At 41.9% G+C, this 15966-nt stretch overlaps 1 protein-coding gene across 4 annotated transcripts in view; it reads right to left on the bottom strand.

Annotated features, from left to right (window-relative positions):
• Nucleotides 1–15966, bottom strand: part of LOC105477635 (importin 5) — a 67610-nt gene that overhangs the window by 32550 nt on the left and 19094 nt on the right. For all 4 annotated transcript variants that reach the window (XM_024791526.2, XM_011734202.3, XM_024791528.2 and 1 more), the window contains 4 exons: nt 12502–12595; nt 6258–6338; nt 3534–3726; nt 15–117 (listed from right to left, as the gene is read on the bottom strand). In XM_024791526.2, coding sequence (XP_024647294.1) covers nt 15–117; nt 3534–3726; nt 6258–6338; nt 12502–12595 — 471 coding nt within the window. The remainder of the gene's footprint in view (nt 1–14; nt 118–3533; nt 3727–6257; nt 6339–12501; nt 12596–15966) is intronic.

Consider the following 15966-nt stretch of genomic DNA (forward strand, 5'->3'; position numbering starts at 1 on the left):
ATGAATGTATATACCAGAAAATGTGAAGGGCAGCTTCTCGTAGTCCCACATTTTGAGAGCTGACCGAATCAAAAAGGAACTTCAAACCTTCGGGCCACTGGTTATTGCCATCTTCATCTAAAAGTAAAGAAATCCAGACATGAAGTGTGTAAGTCAGAACTTCAATATTCTAGGAGTAAATCCTTTCATAAGCCTCATTCAAAACATGGCGTAGCGAAAAATGTCACTTTTGCCAGTTTTAAAAACTCCATAACATTCTGTCCTTTAGCCATAAAAATGGCATCATAATCGTGTTAAAAAAAAAAAAAAAACCAACAAACCAACAAACCAAACAACTCTGTATTTGGGTTAATCAGGTATCAGCAGAGGTTCTTTCTTTTGAGATGGAGTTTCGCTCTTTTACCCAGGCTGCAGTGCAATGGCGTGATCTTGGCTCACTGCAACCTCCACCTCCAGGGTTCAAGCGATTCTCCTACCTCAGCCTCCTGAGTAGCTGGGATTACAGGCACCTGACACCATGCCTGGCTAATTTTTGTATTTTCAGTAGAGACGAGGTTTTGCCATGTTGGCCAGGCTGGTCTCAAACTCCTGACCTCGGGTGATCCAACTGCCTCTGCCTCCCAAAGTACTAGGATTACAGGCATGAGCCACCGCGCCTGGCCCGCAGAGGTTATTTCTAAGGAGCGGAATTTGAAGAGAAGGCAGCACTTTTAACTGTACAAATATCTGATTGCTTGACTCCTTTATATATACCATTGTCATTAAAGAGTTGAAAAAGTAGGCAAAGCTAGTATTTGGTGGCAAGGTCTTGAAATCAAAGTAACGATTACTTTGGAACTTGAGAAGAAATCAGGGTTAGAATCTCAGGACTCACACAGGGTGCTCACACTTTGCAGTTTGGTGCAAATAGTGCCAGAGGATGTTATTAATATGTTTATTATTTAACAAGATTAGGAGATTTTAAATAATACTTTATAATAAAAATGAGTGACCACAAAAATCTACTGTGCCATTTATGAGACTATGGTTAGACTGTTGCAAAGACCTTAAAAGTTACACAACTCACAGATGAATTACAGATGTTTTCTTTTTAAACTTCCCCCCATATTTGAACTCTTGTGAAATGACAAGTGTGCTGCTAAGCTGACATTAAATGTCTCTTCAACCTAAAGATGATACTTTGAGGGGAAATAAAATATTAGCTTAAAAAAAAATCTATGAGAGCACTTTGAACACTTTGGAAAGGTTTGCATTGTTAAGTGTTTCTGAATAAGAAATGATGTCACCTATAAAAATTCATATTTACATACTTAAAACTGGAAAGTAGAGTTTTCTGAACAATTTAAAAATATTCAAAATTAGGGCCATGTGCTATGGCTCATGCCTATAATCTCAGCACTTAGGGAGGCCAAGGAGGGCAGACCATTTGAGGTTAGGCATTCAAGACTAGCCTGACCAACAGGGTGAAAGCCAGTTGGCACCATCTCTACTAAAAAAATACAAAAATTGCTGGGCGTATGGGAGGCTGAGGCAGGAGAATCACTTGAACTCGGGAGGTGGAGGTTGCAGTAAGCCGTGATCACACCACTGAACTCAAGCCGGGGCAACAGAGCAAAACTCTGTCTAAAAAAATTAATTTGAACTCATCTAAAATATAAAGAATTGACACATTCCCCATTAGTTTCTAAGAAATGGTTGATATAAGAAAGCATATAATCTGCTGGCTGAATTGAACAAGAACTTACTGCATTACTGGTTGATGAGATTTTAAAATTAGTGTCATAATGTACTAAGCTCAATCAATAATAATGTTCCATTTAACCTTGATCTTCAACTATTAAAAATGCCATCTAAACAAGCTGCACTAACAATCACACTTATAAATGCCTGTCCAAAAAAAAAAAAAAAGACAGTGGTGGCCACACTCTCTTCTACGAGCAGGAAGTACAAAGATGAGTGGGACAAAACCCGAGACACCATGGAAGCTGTCATGGCCCTGGAGAAGAACTTGAACCAGGAACCAGGCCCTTTTGGATCTTCATGCCGTGGGTTCTGCCTGCACAGATTCCCATCTCTGTGACTTCTTGGAGAGCCACTTCCTAGATGAGGAAGTGAAACTCATTAAGATGGGTGACCATGTGACCAACCTCCACAGGCTAGCTGGCTCCTAGGTTGAGCTGGGCAAGTGTCTCTTCGAAAGGCTCATCATCAAACAACACTAAAAGCCCAGGAACCTCTGAGGGTCCCCCTCAAACTATCAGGGTTTCTGTCTGAGCCTCTCCCTCCAGCCACCACGCTGGAGATCTCTCCCAAGCCCTAGACCAAATGGAAATAAAGCTTTTTGCAGCAAGATAAAAAAGTAGCATGTTCAATTACATTATTATTATTTTTAGTTGGCCAAAAAGGATTTTTACCTTTAGTAAAATGCATTTTATGATGTTTGCCTTTTACCTCACTTAAAAAAATATTTTTTGGGCAATAAAAATGTACACAGTAGGCTGGGCACAGTGGCTCACAACTATAATCCTATCACTTTGGGAGGCTGAGATGGACAGATCACCTAAAGTCGGGAGTTCCAGACCAGCCTGACCAACATGGAGAAACCCTAAAAATACAAAAAAATATTAGCCGGGCGTGGTGGTGCATGCCACCAGCTAATTCCAGCTACTCAGGAGCCTGAGGCAGGAAAATCACTTGAACCTGGGAGGCAGAGGTTGTGGTGAGCTAAGATCGCACCATTGCACTCCAGCCTGGGCAGTAAGAGTGAAACTCTGTCTCCTAAAAAAAAACAGAAACAAAACAAAACAAAGACATAGTATATGGCTGCATAACAGTATATGTATATATTTATCAGCATACATATACAACAGCAAAAGCACTGGAGTCACTGATTTTTAGTTCAACTGGCAAGTTTAATGTACAAAGTAGGTTATACCATTAATTAGCCCGTGCTTCTAAAACATTATAGATTTAGAAGGAAATATAACTGTCCATTTTCAAGCAAATTATAAAATTACTTTTCCACATAGATTTTTTTTTTTGAGACAGAATCTTGCTTTGTTGCCCAGGCCGGAGTGCAGTGGCATGATCATGGCTTACTGCAGTCTCCAGCTTCTGGGGTGATCTCCCATCTCAGCCTCCCAAGTAACTGGGACTACAGGTGCACACCATCATGCCCACTAATTTTTTGTAGAGATGGGGTTTTGCCATGTTGCCCAGGCTCGTCTTGAACTGCTGGACCCAAGCGATGTGCCCACCCTGGCCTCCTAAAGTGCTGAGATTACAGACGTGAGCCACTGTGCCTAGCCTCACATGGGTACTTTGAATACCAACAGGTAAGTCCTATGACTGGATTTCACAAACATCTGTCTGTAATTTCTGGCTCTAAATGCAAAATCCACAAGCACACTCATTTTAAACAGAATAAATGCTACTCAGGTACTTATGAGTCTTACTGTAAGATTCCACTAAAAAAAAAAAAAAGGAAGGATATACCCAAGTTTTTGGTAACATGAGTGCACCTGCATACACACCTATTAAATTTCTGGCCAGTTCTGCCGCAATATCACAAACTTTTTTCCTCATACTAGATTGTGTTTCCATCTGAATAATCATGAGCAGCTCACTCTTGATGGCAGTCTGGACATCAGAGGGAAGTGCTGGATAGACTTCATCAAATGCAGAGGACAAGAGGCGTCTTAGGAGAACGGCGGCCATTTGTCTAGCCTATAAATAGACAACATTGTTAATAACTAGATTCACTCTGCCATTGATGTACTTCACTATTGTATTTTTATATTTCAAAAGCGCCTTGCTAATTTTCTAAAGAAGTAAATATAACTATTTCTAATTACATTATCTATTACATAGACTTATTTTCTTAGTGCCACAAAATAAGCCATTTGTACTCAAGGTGAGGAGAACTCCTAATCACATTACAATTCAATTACGAACACATATCTTAGCAATGATAAACCTGTCTTTAATCCCTATTTTTAACACATTATTTGGGAGAAAAACAAAACTTAAATTGTAAACCCTATAATGAATGCTCTTTTCCTACCTCTCTGTCTGGTCTCATTCTAGAATATCAAGTGCCTTTCCCACCCAACCTTAGGCTCCCAGACTGACTTAACTTGTTACATAACTGCCCTTTGATTAACATCTTAGATAAAATGCTTCTTTCATGCAAACAAACATTACAAGTTCCCAATACCTAAAAAGTGCTAATCCATCTCAACATGTGTATTCTTGGATTTTCATTTTCAAATCTGTGTAATTAAGTTTGGCATTTTCTGTTTAACATTTCTTGAGATTATCAAAAGAAAAGCTAAGACAAATGCCATACTCAAATTTTATCAAATCGAACCAATAAACTATTGGGAATACTGCACCTAATCTTTCCTGCTCTTGATTTCTCCAAGTTGATGTTACTCATTATCACTATAATTACTTTGGGAATTTGACCAACAAAAAATGTTAAGCTATACAAATAAAATTGATAATTTTTTTTCTCCACTACTTTTCACTGAAAAATCTTTTTATTGAAACATTTATGGTAGGTAGAAACCTTTACAAATATTTAACATGTTCTAGAAATAATTCAAAGTGGTTACAATTCTTATAAAAGTGGTTAAAACTCACGTGCAATTCTTCCCACACATATACCAAAAACTAAAGATATAATCAAGATGCTGTCACTAATTCACAATAATCATCTAATTCTTAAATCAAGTTAAGATTTAAATAAGGCTTAATACAAGTTTTTAAAATTAAAATTCAATAATTTTCATTATTATTCTTGGCTTTAAATTGTTTACTAGCTAACTTGCACTAATCTTCAAGAATTAAAACAGTCATCTGTTTTTAGTGATAGAAGTCACCCTATATAGGGTTATTCACATTTGACATCCATTTTGAGTTACAGAAAAAAACATGCTACAAAAGCAAAAAAAGCACCTCTTGTCATCTAGGAAAAAAAACCTGGGATACTTTCATATGGCTTTTAAAGTGGTTGGGAGAACATGAAGTTGCTAGTCTAAACTGATTGACTATTCATCTGCTTAGAGAAAATTGATTGACTGGAAGAAGTCACGTGAAACATAATGTAAAAGTTTGGCGCGACTTATTTCCATCAAGGATAAGCATTTTACATATAGTTTGACTGCTAGCAAAAAATTCTTACACTATGAACTCTAAATGTAATGTTTTGTAGGTAGAATGGTTTTCTAGACTTGGGTATTTTAATACCTTTTCCAAAGTACACATATTCAATGGCATTCAATATTTATGAGGATATTAACTTATAATTGGGGGTGGGGGGAAGAAAATTAGCTATGAAATGCCTCAATCAGAAGTATGAAACTATAAAATCCCAGAAAACAGCCTTGTTTTTACCATAGGCAAAAATAATTCTTAAAATGAAAACAAATTTGAATTTGGTATAGGAAGTAGGTAATTAGCTAAAAACCATGATTCTAATAAAATATTCTAGAAAATGTCTCCATTCCTAAGTATATCTTTAGTACATACACTTATCTAGAGATGGTTATAAGCATAAATTTTTAAAGATTGGAAAAAAATGTTTTTTCAAAACATTGATAACACATCAAAACACTGAACTAATTTACTTCTTCAGAATAAATTGTTTCAAGGAAAGATTTTTAGCTGCAAAAAGCACTTCAATTAGGCTGGGTATGGCGGCTCATGTCTGTAATCCCAGCACTTTGGGAGGCTGACGGGGGTGGATCACTTGAGGTGAGGAGTTCGAGACCAGCCTGGCCAACATGGCGAAACCCCGTCTCTACTAAAAACACAAAAATTAACCAGGCGTGGTGGCGCAGGCTTGTAATCCCAGTTACTACTCGGGAGGCTGAGGCAGGAGAATTGCTTGAACCCAGGAGGCAGAGGTTGCAGTGAGCCGAGATGGTGCCAGTGCACTCAAGCCTGGGCAACAGAGTGAAACTCCATCTCAAAATCAATCAATCAATCAAATCAAATCACTTTAATAATTCTTATGCAATTTATAAAACCATTAACCTTCATCTACCCTAGACACATTATCTTATATGGAAAAAAGGCAATTATCATTAATACAAAGTACTTAAAAAATTACATTATAATTCCTAAGTAGCTTTTAGTAAATAATAAGTACAAAGTTCTAGTAAAGTCTATGTGGTAAATCACAATTCTCACTTCTACTACGATCATCATCTTATTTTCTAAGAATGTAATAGTCACAAATATTAAGGTAGTACCTCTTCAGCAGCTGTCGTATTTCTGATGGCTTGTAAGAGGAATGTGATCTTTGACTGGCCTGGGATATTCTCATAGGTTTCCTGCGTGGGAAGAAAAAATGGTTAGGAAAGAATGTTAGAAAACTTCATGAGTAAATCAATGAAAGAAATGAAGAGTGGGAAGGATGCACGAGAAATTATTTAATCTAGGTCTGGTGTTAACACCTTCTGTGACATGAAATACACTTCATATATGTTGGGAAAGAGAAGATGTCCAAAGGGTTGTTCTCAAGTTCCTTTCTACCTGTATCTCTTAAATAAATGTCTCTAATGTGTGTGCATGTTTTCCCAACTTATGATCCCTGGTTAACAAAACTCAAGGTCTAAGAGGGCCAAAAAATTGCCAAATGTGACTTAAGCCATTGTGCTGCCAATATTAGTGCTCACTTAAAATCACCTTACATCATGAGAAACTGTTTTGTTAACATTTTTTAGACTGGATGATGTACAACTGGTTCAAATTACCACTACTTAGAACCACCAGACACACACCTGGAAATAAGTCAGAGAAACAAAGTATTCAAATCCTTTATGCTACATTTTCTTCCAAGCAAGGATCATACTAAAACCATACTACATAGATAAATGAATGTGGTCAGGATCAATTTGGCCAGGAGGCTTTAATGTCTTTTGTAAATCTATTAGCAAGAGGTTTGTGACTCAGGACACTCTATACTCTGTTAATAATGTAAAATCACAACAAATTGGTTAACAACAAAAAGTTGACACCAATTAAAAGACAGATGATCAGAATGGATTAAAAAACAAGAACCAACTATATGCTGTCCAGAGAAGTGCAGATTCATATGCAAGAATTCTAATTCGCTCACTGTGGAAAAGAAATCAACTTAAGTACACTTGGAACTGCTTCCTCTAAGAAGCCTCCTAGTAAATAGATAATCCATTCTTATCCAGCAATTTAGAGTTGAGTCTTACGTGGGTAACATTAATTTCTTTAGAGCTTACCTGCTCTCATTGCTACCACATCTCTATATCTACGCGGCTTCTCTGGAACGAAGTGACAAGGGAGGAAAAACAAGGCTATTTTGAATCCATATCTACCTTAAACCTTTTACTAAGTGTCCCATGGCATCCCTGAGATATTAACAGATAAGGAAATAAAAGCTTATAAGTTAATGACTTGCCCAAGATCACAGACAATGAATAGCAGACAGAACTCTGGTCCTCTAAGGCCAACCATATTCAAAATCTCTCTGGTACTGAAAGCTGTTTCACTTCATTAAACAACCATTATATTTATGCAATGCTACACAGTTTTCAAACTTTTCAAACAGATCTGTCTGGGGAAGAACAGATTTTGGGGGAAAGGAGAATTCAAGATCTTCTGATAACCTCAAGTTCCCATTCTAGTAAAAAGCACATAGGATCATAACAATGCTGAAACCTGTGCCAAAAAGTACTCACAGCTGAGAAGATGGTCTGAGTTTCCTTATCCAGAAGACATAACTTATGTAAAGACACCCACAAGCTGAATGCGAAAATGGTTATGTATCTTTCTTTTCTTTTCTTGTCTTTTTTTTTTGAGACGGAGTCTCGCTCTGTCGCCCAGGCTGGAGTGCAGTGGCCAGATCTCGGCTCACTGCAAGCTCCGCCTCCTGGGTTTATGCCATTCTCCTGCCTCAGCCTCCCATGTAGCTGGGACTACAGGCGCCGCCACCTCGCCCGGCTAGTTTTTTGTATTTTTTAGTAGAGACGGGGTTTCACCGTGTTAGCCAGGATGGTCTCGATCTCCTGACCTCGTGATTCGCCCGTCTTGGCCTCCCAAAGTGCTGGGATTACAACAGGCTTGAGCCACCGCGCCCGGCCCTGGTTATGTACCTTTGAGACTTTTCACTTAATATTTACCTTATACCAGCAGTATAATGTTTTCATTTAAAAAGTATCTCACTATACAATAAAAAGCACCCAACTTAGCCACTTATACACTGGTAATGTGAACAATGTTTAACACTTAAATTTCCAGTAGTCTAAATCAAGTTTTGCAAAAAAAATTTTTTTTTTTTTTTTTTTGAGATGGAGTCTCACTCTGTAGCCCAGGCTGGAGTGCAGTGGCGCGATTTTGGTTCACTGCAACCTCTGCTGTCCAGGTTCAAGCGATTCTCCTGTCTCAGTCTCCCGAGTAGGTGGGATTACAGGCACCTGCCACTGTGCCTGGCTAATTTGTTTGTATTTTTAGTAGAGACGGGGTTTCACCATCTTGGCCAGGCTGGTCTTGAACTCCTGACCTCGTGATCCACCCGCCTCGGCCTCCCAAAGTACTGGGATTACAGGCATGAGCCACTGTGCCCGGCCAAACACTTCTTTACTAGGCTATCACTCTCAGAAAACCTAATATAAATCCTGAAGCTCCCTACTCTTGCCCAGGGGGAATTGTTGGTTTGACTATGTAGACTGTTGGTCTAACTCTAGTAGACTCAACATTGGGTCAAATATTAAACTCTACTCCATAATGAATTAGAAGCCAGTGGTGGGAGAGTTTAGTATGAGTGACAGATGACTTCTGTTGAGAGAGGGTTCTCTCCATCTGATATGTTCCATTGTGGTAATCCAAATACAGTATTACATCAATACCATCACAATGGTCAAGGATAATGGTTAGACGAGTTGATGGGTGCTGATGAGTTGATGGGTGCAGCACAGCAACATGGCACAAGTATACATATGTAACAAACTTGCACGTTATGCACATGTACCCTAGAACTTAAAGTATAATAATTAAAAAAAAAAAAAAAAAAGGATAATGGTTAAACAGTCTAAGTTCCACACAGACAGGAATGGTAACTCTTTATCTTTGTATCTGAGTACCCAGCACATCAGCATAAAAGAATTATAAAGATTGTTTCTAATACTATTCCTAGCACTAGTCCTTAGGTTCAATGAATGTTACCAGTGTTGTGGCAAAAAAAATTTCAATTCTATCTGATTCCACCTTATACAATTTACACAATGCAAAGACTTCTCCTCTGCCTCTTCCCTGCCCATGAAGAAATGCTCATATGTACTCATCTCATTCCATAAATATTTATAGTGAGCCTACCTTGTATGAGGAAAAGTAAAAGGGGATGCATGACTTTTATCTATTAACACCCTGGTTCCTCAACAATCAGGTATATTTTTCACTGTTATCCGCTGTCTATTGAAATCTCAACAACGGGCTGGGTGTGGTGGCTCATGCCTGTAATTCCAACACTTTGGGAGATGGGAGGATCACTTGAGGCCAGGAGTTCAAGACCAGCCTGGGCAACACAGCAAGACCCCATCTCTACAAAAAACACTCAATGAAATTCTCTATTAGAATCAATGAGGAACAAATTCTGTATGGAGAACCTTAGTAAAAAAACAAAATCCATGCATATGATTAATAAATACTTAAGCTTATGTCGTATAAAAATGTCTAGTGATAAATACCATGAATACTCTGTACTACTTGTCAACTATTTATTCAATAGTTATTGTATTCTGAGACTTAGGGACATTCACATATGTTTCTTCAAATGAGAAACATTTTCTATAAAGTTAATATCCTTACAGGTTTTAAAAAATAGAAATAAACTATAAAGCCTATTGAATGGCGTATACGATGAAAAAAGTTTTAACTTTTTAGAGTTTTGACATCCCTTCAATGATATCAACCAAATATATAACCATATTTGAATACAAAAGAAGTCACCTTAGTCAACAGTTTGGTATTTATGTGTCAACTAAGTATTTTTATTTTGAATGAGTAAATTACAAAGATATTTACTGAGCCCTGGCCAATTTTTCAGTTCATAGAAAATATTTCTATATTTGCTGTATCAGACTTAACGCTAATTTTATTTCATTTGATTTGTTATAAAACGCTTATTTCATTAGGCAAAAAAGAAAAGGACATTACATGGCACCAGAGAACTTCTCTTAACATTTATTTTTTTGGGGGTCAAATTAGAAAATTCTGTATCACAGTAAGTACTGTGATACTTACTTTACATATTAATATATTCTCAGGATATACAAAGAAAGTAAAATCCTAGTATCTGAATGTTTTCACTAGGAATAAAGAGACTAAGAGAATAACAGTACTTATTTCCAATTATTCTTTATGAGAAAATGTGATGAATGCTGATAACTATCCCCAATGTGATGTAAGTGATAAAAGATTTACAACGGGCACCAACTGGAATTCAAGCTAAACCAGACACTGGTATTTAGTTCAATAGAAGAGAGATTCCCCACTAGGCTTGACAATAGAGACTTAAGCAACTGGAGGGAAGAGGGAGAATTAAACTAGCTTACTAATTACAATGCTGTTCTGCTTTGTAACACATGGAAATTTCTATTATACGTTGGGATTAAAAACTTATTTTGGCGAAAAATTATCTCAAGAGTTAGCAGAAAGCATTAATTTTTTCTTTTTAAGCATCATCATATCCCCAAGGCAAATTGATGCAATACATGCATATTACTTCTAGGAACAAATCCTACTTTTCAGTATTCTCCAAGTAAACCTGGGAAAGTATGCAAAGATAGGTATATATGTACTCCTGTGCATAGCACTATTTTTAAAAGAGCAGGTCACTGGAAACCACAATATCCATTTCATAGAAGGTTGCTTATATAAATATCTATCCATATGATGTATAATCTATAGCTGACCAAAAAACTCACCTATGAGGCAATGTGAAATATACTGAGTGAAAAATTCAAGTTGCAAAATAGTGTAAATAGTATTATAAGCCCATTCAAGTAAAAAATCAATGTGTATGTTAAAATTTCAGGAAAGACTCACGAGACACTTAAAAGTGGTCACCTTTGGGAAATGGGATAAGAACCTATTCACTGTTTGAATTTTTACCCTGAACATGTATTACATATATAAAATAAAGTGAATAGTTGAAAATGCCTCTTCATATAGAACAGAATTTTGGGTGTGTTTACTTCACTTAATATAAAACCTCTAAGTATAACCAGCACATCCAACATCTATTCAAAACAAGGATTAACACTTGTTTTAAGGACACCTGGAAAAGTCTTCAGGCCTGAGTTCAGAAGAGGACCTGTAGTCAATTTCATTGGCTATATGCAAAATTAATTTTTGCTCTTTAAAAATATCCGGCTGAACATCCTTCATTTAATCTTATAAAACTCTTCAATCTCATGGTTGCAAAAAAACCCATATATAACCAAGTTTAGCGGTCAGCTAAGAAACTGGAAAGTTTCTCCCTCCCCTGGAAATATCCCATAATAATCGTGGTCTCAACGCTGACGATGTAACATCAGTCTTCCAGTGAACCCGGTAAATGAGCTTACAGATATATTTAAATTACTGTCACTTGAAAGTATCTCCACATTTTGGAGGCCAGGAACAAGAGGTGGTTTGAAAAAACAGATTACGGTTATATTTAATGAAGTCGAAGACTTAAACATATGGTACTGGCCCAGTTAAACAACGGAAGTCCCACTACATCCCATTTATCCCACGATTCTCTAGAGAGCAAAGAAAATTTGTCTGAAGGAAGAGCAGAGTAAGTGTATTACAAGCCCAGAGTAAGGTGGAAACTGCATAGAAAGAAACCCTAAAGGCAACTTCACAGAACTGGGGGTGGAAAGGGGTAGGGAAATCTGGCTTCTGATGTTAGGAACTAGAATGAGAAAGAACTAAATGAAAAAACGCAGCAGCGACAAGGAAGGGCACACATTTAAAAAGAGAGGGACAGACGGTGTGGGAGATGAGCAGGGGGTAGAAGCAGGCGTGACGGGTAAGGTAGCAGCCAGGGTTTGGGAGACCCACAGCGCTAGGCTGGGTGGAGACAGCAGCTGGAAAGGCGGTGGGGGCTCCCGCTGGGAGAAAGCGGGAAAGGGGCGAGCGGGGAGCTCGGAAAGGGGGTGGCCAGCGAAGTTGGGGCCCCGGGCCCGCCCTGCACCCCACACCTGGACTGGGGCAGCGCGTCGGGAGCGGCCGCACGTGGGTGCGAGCGGCGGCAGGGAGGTAACTGGTGTCGGGCGCCGCGGCAGCAATGGCCGGAAAAGCCCGGGGGCACGACCGGGAGCCGCGGGCCGCCTCACACGTGGGCTGCGCGGCCGCCGCCCGCCGGGCCCAGCCTGCGCGGCCGCCGCGGACCGGCCGAGGCCCGGAGCTGCCGGCGTCGGGAAAGGGTCGGCGCGCCGGCCAGGGCGCGGAGACGGGGGCGGTGAACTCGGTTACCTCTGCCTGTTTCCGGACCACATTGTCGGGGCTGAGCAGGTTTCCCAGGAGCAGGTAGAACTGTTGCTGCTCCGCCGCGGCCGCCGCCATTGCGCTAGGCGTGAGAGAGAAGGAGGGAGGGGAGACAGGAGCCGTGAGGCGCGCTCGCGGGCCGCGGGAGGGGCGGGGGCGGGCCCAGCGCGGGGACCGGCACCAGCGGCGGCGCGGGGCTGTGGGGGGGCCGGGCGGGAAGGGCGGGGCAAAGGGGAAAGGGGAGGACGGGGCGGGGCCTCGCGGCCTCTCACCCCGCCGCGGCCGCCGGCGCCGGCGCCTCACTGGCCCTGGGCGCAGGGGGGCGGGGCCGAGGCCACCTCCTCGGGGGCCGCGCTGATTGGCCACGCACCCTGCGGTGCCGTCACTGGCCGCGCGCCGTGGGCCGCCGGCTGTGCGCGGGTGGGGTCGGCTGGCGGCTACGCAGCCGGGCCAGGGCTGGGATCGGGGTCGTGGTCCGGGTCGAGGCCTGGGCTGGGGCCGGGGCTGCGTCGCGGGGACAGCGGGAGGAGCCGGCCGGGCCCGGCCGCGGCGATGGGCCTGAGGCCTGGCCGGGAGGAGGGGCCAGCTCCTGAGCGCGGGAGATTTCGGCGCCGCGGGCTGGTCGGCCTCCTTCTCGCGGACCCCCGGCCCCTCCCCGCGGCCGCAAGAGCGGGCCCCACCCCTTCGGTCCTTCTCGCCCTGGGATCCAGCCCTTTACCCACATCTAGGAAGGCAAAAGCCCCTTTAGACCCACTTCCTAGGTACCTTCCACCCACAGACTCCTCTTGTTGTCAGACCCTCCGACCTCCCCCAGGACTATGGACTCAGGGCGCCCCTTCCTCCTGCCGCGCCCGCCAGTGACTCACGCCTGGGGCTTTCGCGGAAGAGGGGTTACTCAGCCCGGGGCTCTCCCGCCAGGCTGCCCGTCCCCAGCCCGCGGTCGTCTTCGCACGTCCACGTAGCAAAGATGCCTCCACCCGAGGATCTGTGACTATTCCCTTGAATCCCTTGTTTAGGGATGCTGTTCTCGCAATGATTTGGGAACGTCAAGAAACACCTTTCTTCCTAAAGGAGCCCTGGTTTACAGGGTTGATATCTCAATCTCGGTCTAGGAACCCAGAGGCGTAATTTCAATTTCAGCATTCTAATGCGTAGATAATACACGCAATGTTCTTTAACTGCTGGGGCTGCCAAAGGCAGAGAGAGGGGTGTACAAATCAAAGGGTACTTCTGTTGAGACCCTGTTGTATCCAATACATTGGGCTAAGGGTGTCAGTGGAAGGCTCGCTCTGTCGCCTAGGCTGGAGTTCAGTGGCACAATCTCGGTTCAGTGCAACCTCTGCATCCCGGGTTCAAGCAATTTTCATACCTCAGCCTCCCAAGTAGCTGGGATTACAGGCATGTGCCACCATGCCCAGCTAACTTTTTTGTATTTTTAGTAGAAACGGGATTTCACCATGTTGGCCCGGCTGGTCTCGAACTCCTGACCTCAGGGGATAACCCTCTCCACCCCCCGCCTCGGCCTCCCAAAGTGCTAGGATTACAGGCACAAGCCACCGTGCCTAGCTACGAAAACAATTCATTTCTGCCCCAAAGGGACGCTACATCTCTAGTGAGGAGGTTTCATATTGGGAGAGATGAAGAGTAGCTCTACACAGCTGGCAGTACATAGTATTTAACTTAGGGAATTTAATTTCCTGTTGGCTATTCTGCTGCAGTTCTGCTCTTTGAAAGTCAAAGCATTTGCTCTTTGGTGAATGATTTTAAATCTTGGCCACTGTGTCCAGAATCTGGGCTGAGCCCTGGGATCCACGTGCAATTGTGATGGCCAGCCAAGATTTTTTCCTAACGGATTCTAATTGATTCCTAGAGAAAATTCTCTTAGAAAGTTTTGGGCCATGACAATGATGGGTTCTCTACAGGAGGTCTGCAGACCTATCTTTGTTGAATTTCTATTTCTTAGATGTGACAAGTTTTCATTCTCATGCCACGTTATTTCTTCTAGACAAACCACTATGCACATTACTTTGGGGCAGTTTTGTTTTTGTTTGATTTTGGGTTTTTGTGTGTGTGTGTGTGTGTGTGTGTGTGTGTGAGTAGTTGGGGTGTCTGGATTCTGAGGAGGTTTCATCATCAGCCAAGGTTATTAAGATTTTAAGGCTGGGCATGGTGTCTCACGCCTGTAATCCCAGCACTTTGGGAGGACGAGGTGGGCAGATCACCTGAGGTCAGGAGTTCGAGACAAGCCTGGCCAACATGGTGAAAGCACGTCTCTACCAAAAATACAAAAATTAGCCAGGTTGGTGGTGGGCGCCTGTAATCCCAGCTACTCAGGAGGCTGAGGCAGGAGAATCGCTTGAACCTGGGAGGCAGACGTTACAGTGAACTGAGATTGCGCCATTGCACTCTAGCCTGGGTGACAGAGCAAGACTCCATCTCAAAAAAAAAAAAAAAAAAAAAAAAAAGAATTACAGACAAAAACAACTCATTCAAATGACTAGGTCAACAGCAAAATTTGATAAATTGCCTAGGGGCTTGCTTAGGGTATGGCCGGATCTCCAGTTACTTTTTAACACCTGTTGTGGTATGTGTTTTTATTGGCAATGAGTCTGTAGATTACATATATTTGCTTAATAGTTACTAAATGATAGAAATTTCAATCAAGTTTGCAGATTTTTGTTACTATTATTATTGTTATTGTTATTATTTTGAGACAGAGTCTCGCTCTGTTGCCCAGGCTAGAGAGCAGTGGTGTGATCTCGGCTCACTGCAGCCTCCACCTCCTGGGCTCAAGCCCCTCCCACCTTAGCCCCTCCAAGTGGCTGGTCTGCAGGCACAAGCCACCTGTAGTTTTGGTAGAGATGGGGTTTCGCCCTGTTACCCAGGCTGGTCTCAAACTCCTGAGCTCAGGTGATCCTCCTGCCTTGGCCTCCCAAAGTGCTAGGATTACAGGCCTCAGCCACCACACCCGGCCAGGAGCTTGTTTTTTTAATGAGGCAAAGCGTAAACCTAAGATTATTTCAGGTAGTCTAAAAACAAAACAATTTTGTATTAGTGGTGACATCAACTGCTAGAACACAAAATCACAGTCCAACCTTATTTTAACATTTTAAATATCCAATTAAAAGGGAAGGAGAAGCATTTTAAGGTTAATGAATGAAGAGACCACCCACCCCCCTCCAAAAATGGGAGAAATTCCAGTAAACTTGGGGTAGATAGCAGATGTCCTGACAATGGAGACTGGTTCTGGTGTCCAGAAAACCTCTTAGGTGGGGACTGTATTTTTGGTAGCAGGCTCGCCATTCTGGAGAGTTTATAATGCTCAGCCTTCTGGGAAGCTTACTGCACTTAGAAGCCCATTTCTCATAGAGAGTGTCCTTATAGTTTATAAAAGTATCATTTTCTTATAAGAAAATAACTCAGGGGCCGGGTGCGGTGGCTCACGCCTGTAAT

Source organism: Macaca nemestrina, chromosome 16 (genome assembly GCF_043159975.1).
Source record: "Macaca nemestrina isolate mMacNem1 chromosome 16, mMacNem.hap1, whole genome shotgun sequence".
NCBI classification, from domain to species: Eukaryota; Metazoa; Chordata; class Mammalia; order Primates; family Cercopithecidae; genus Macaca; species Macaca nemestrina.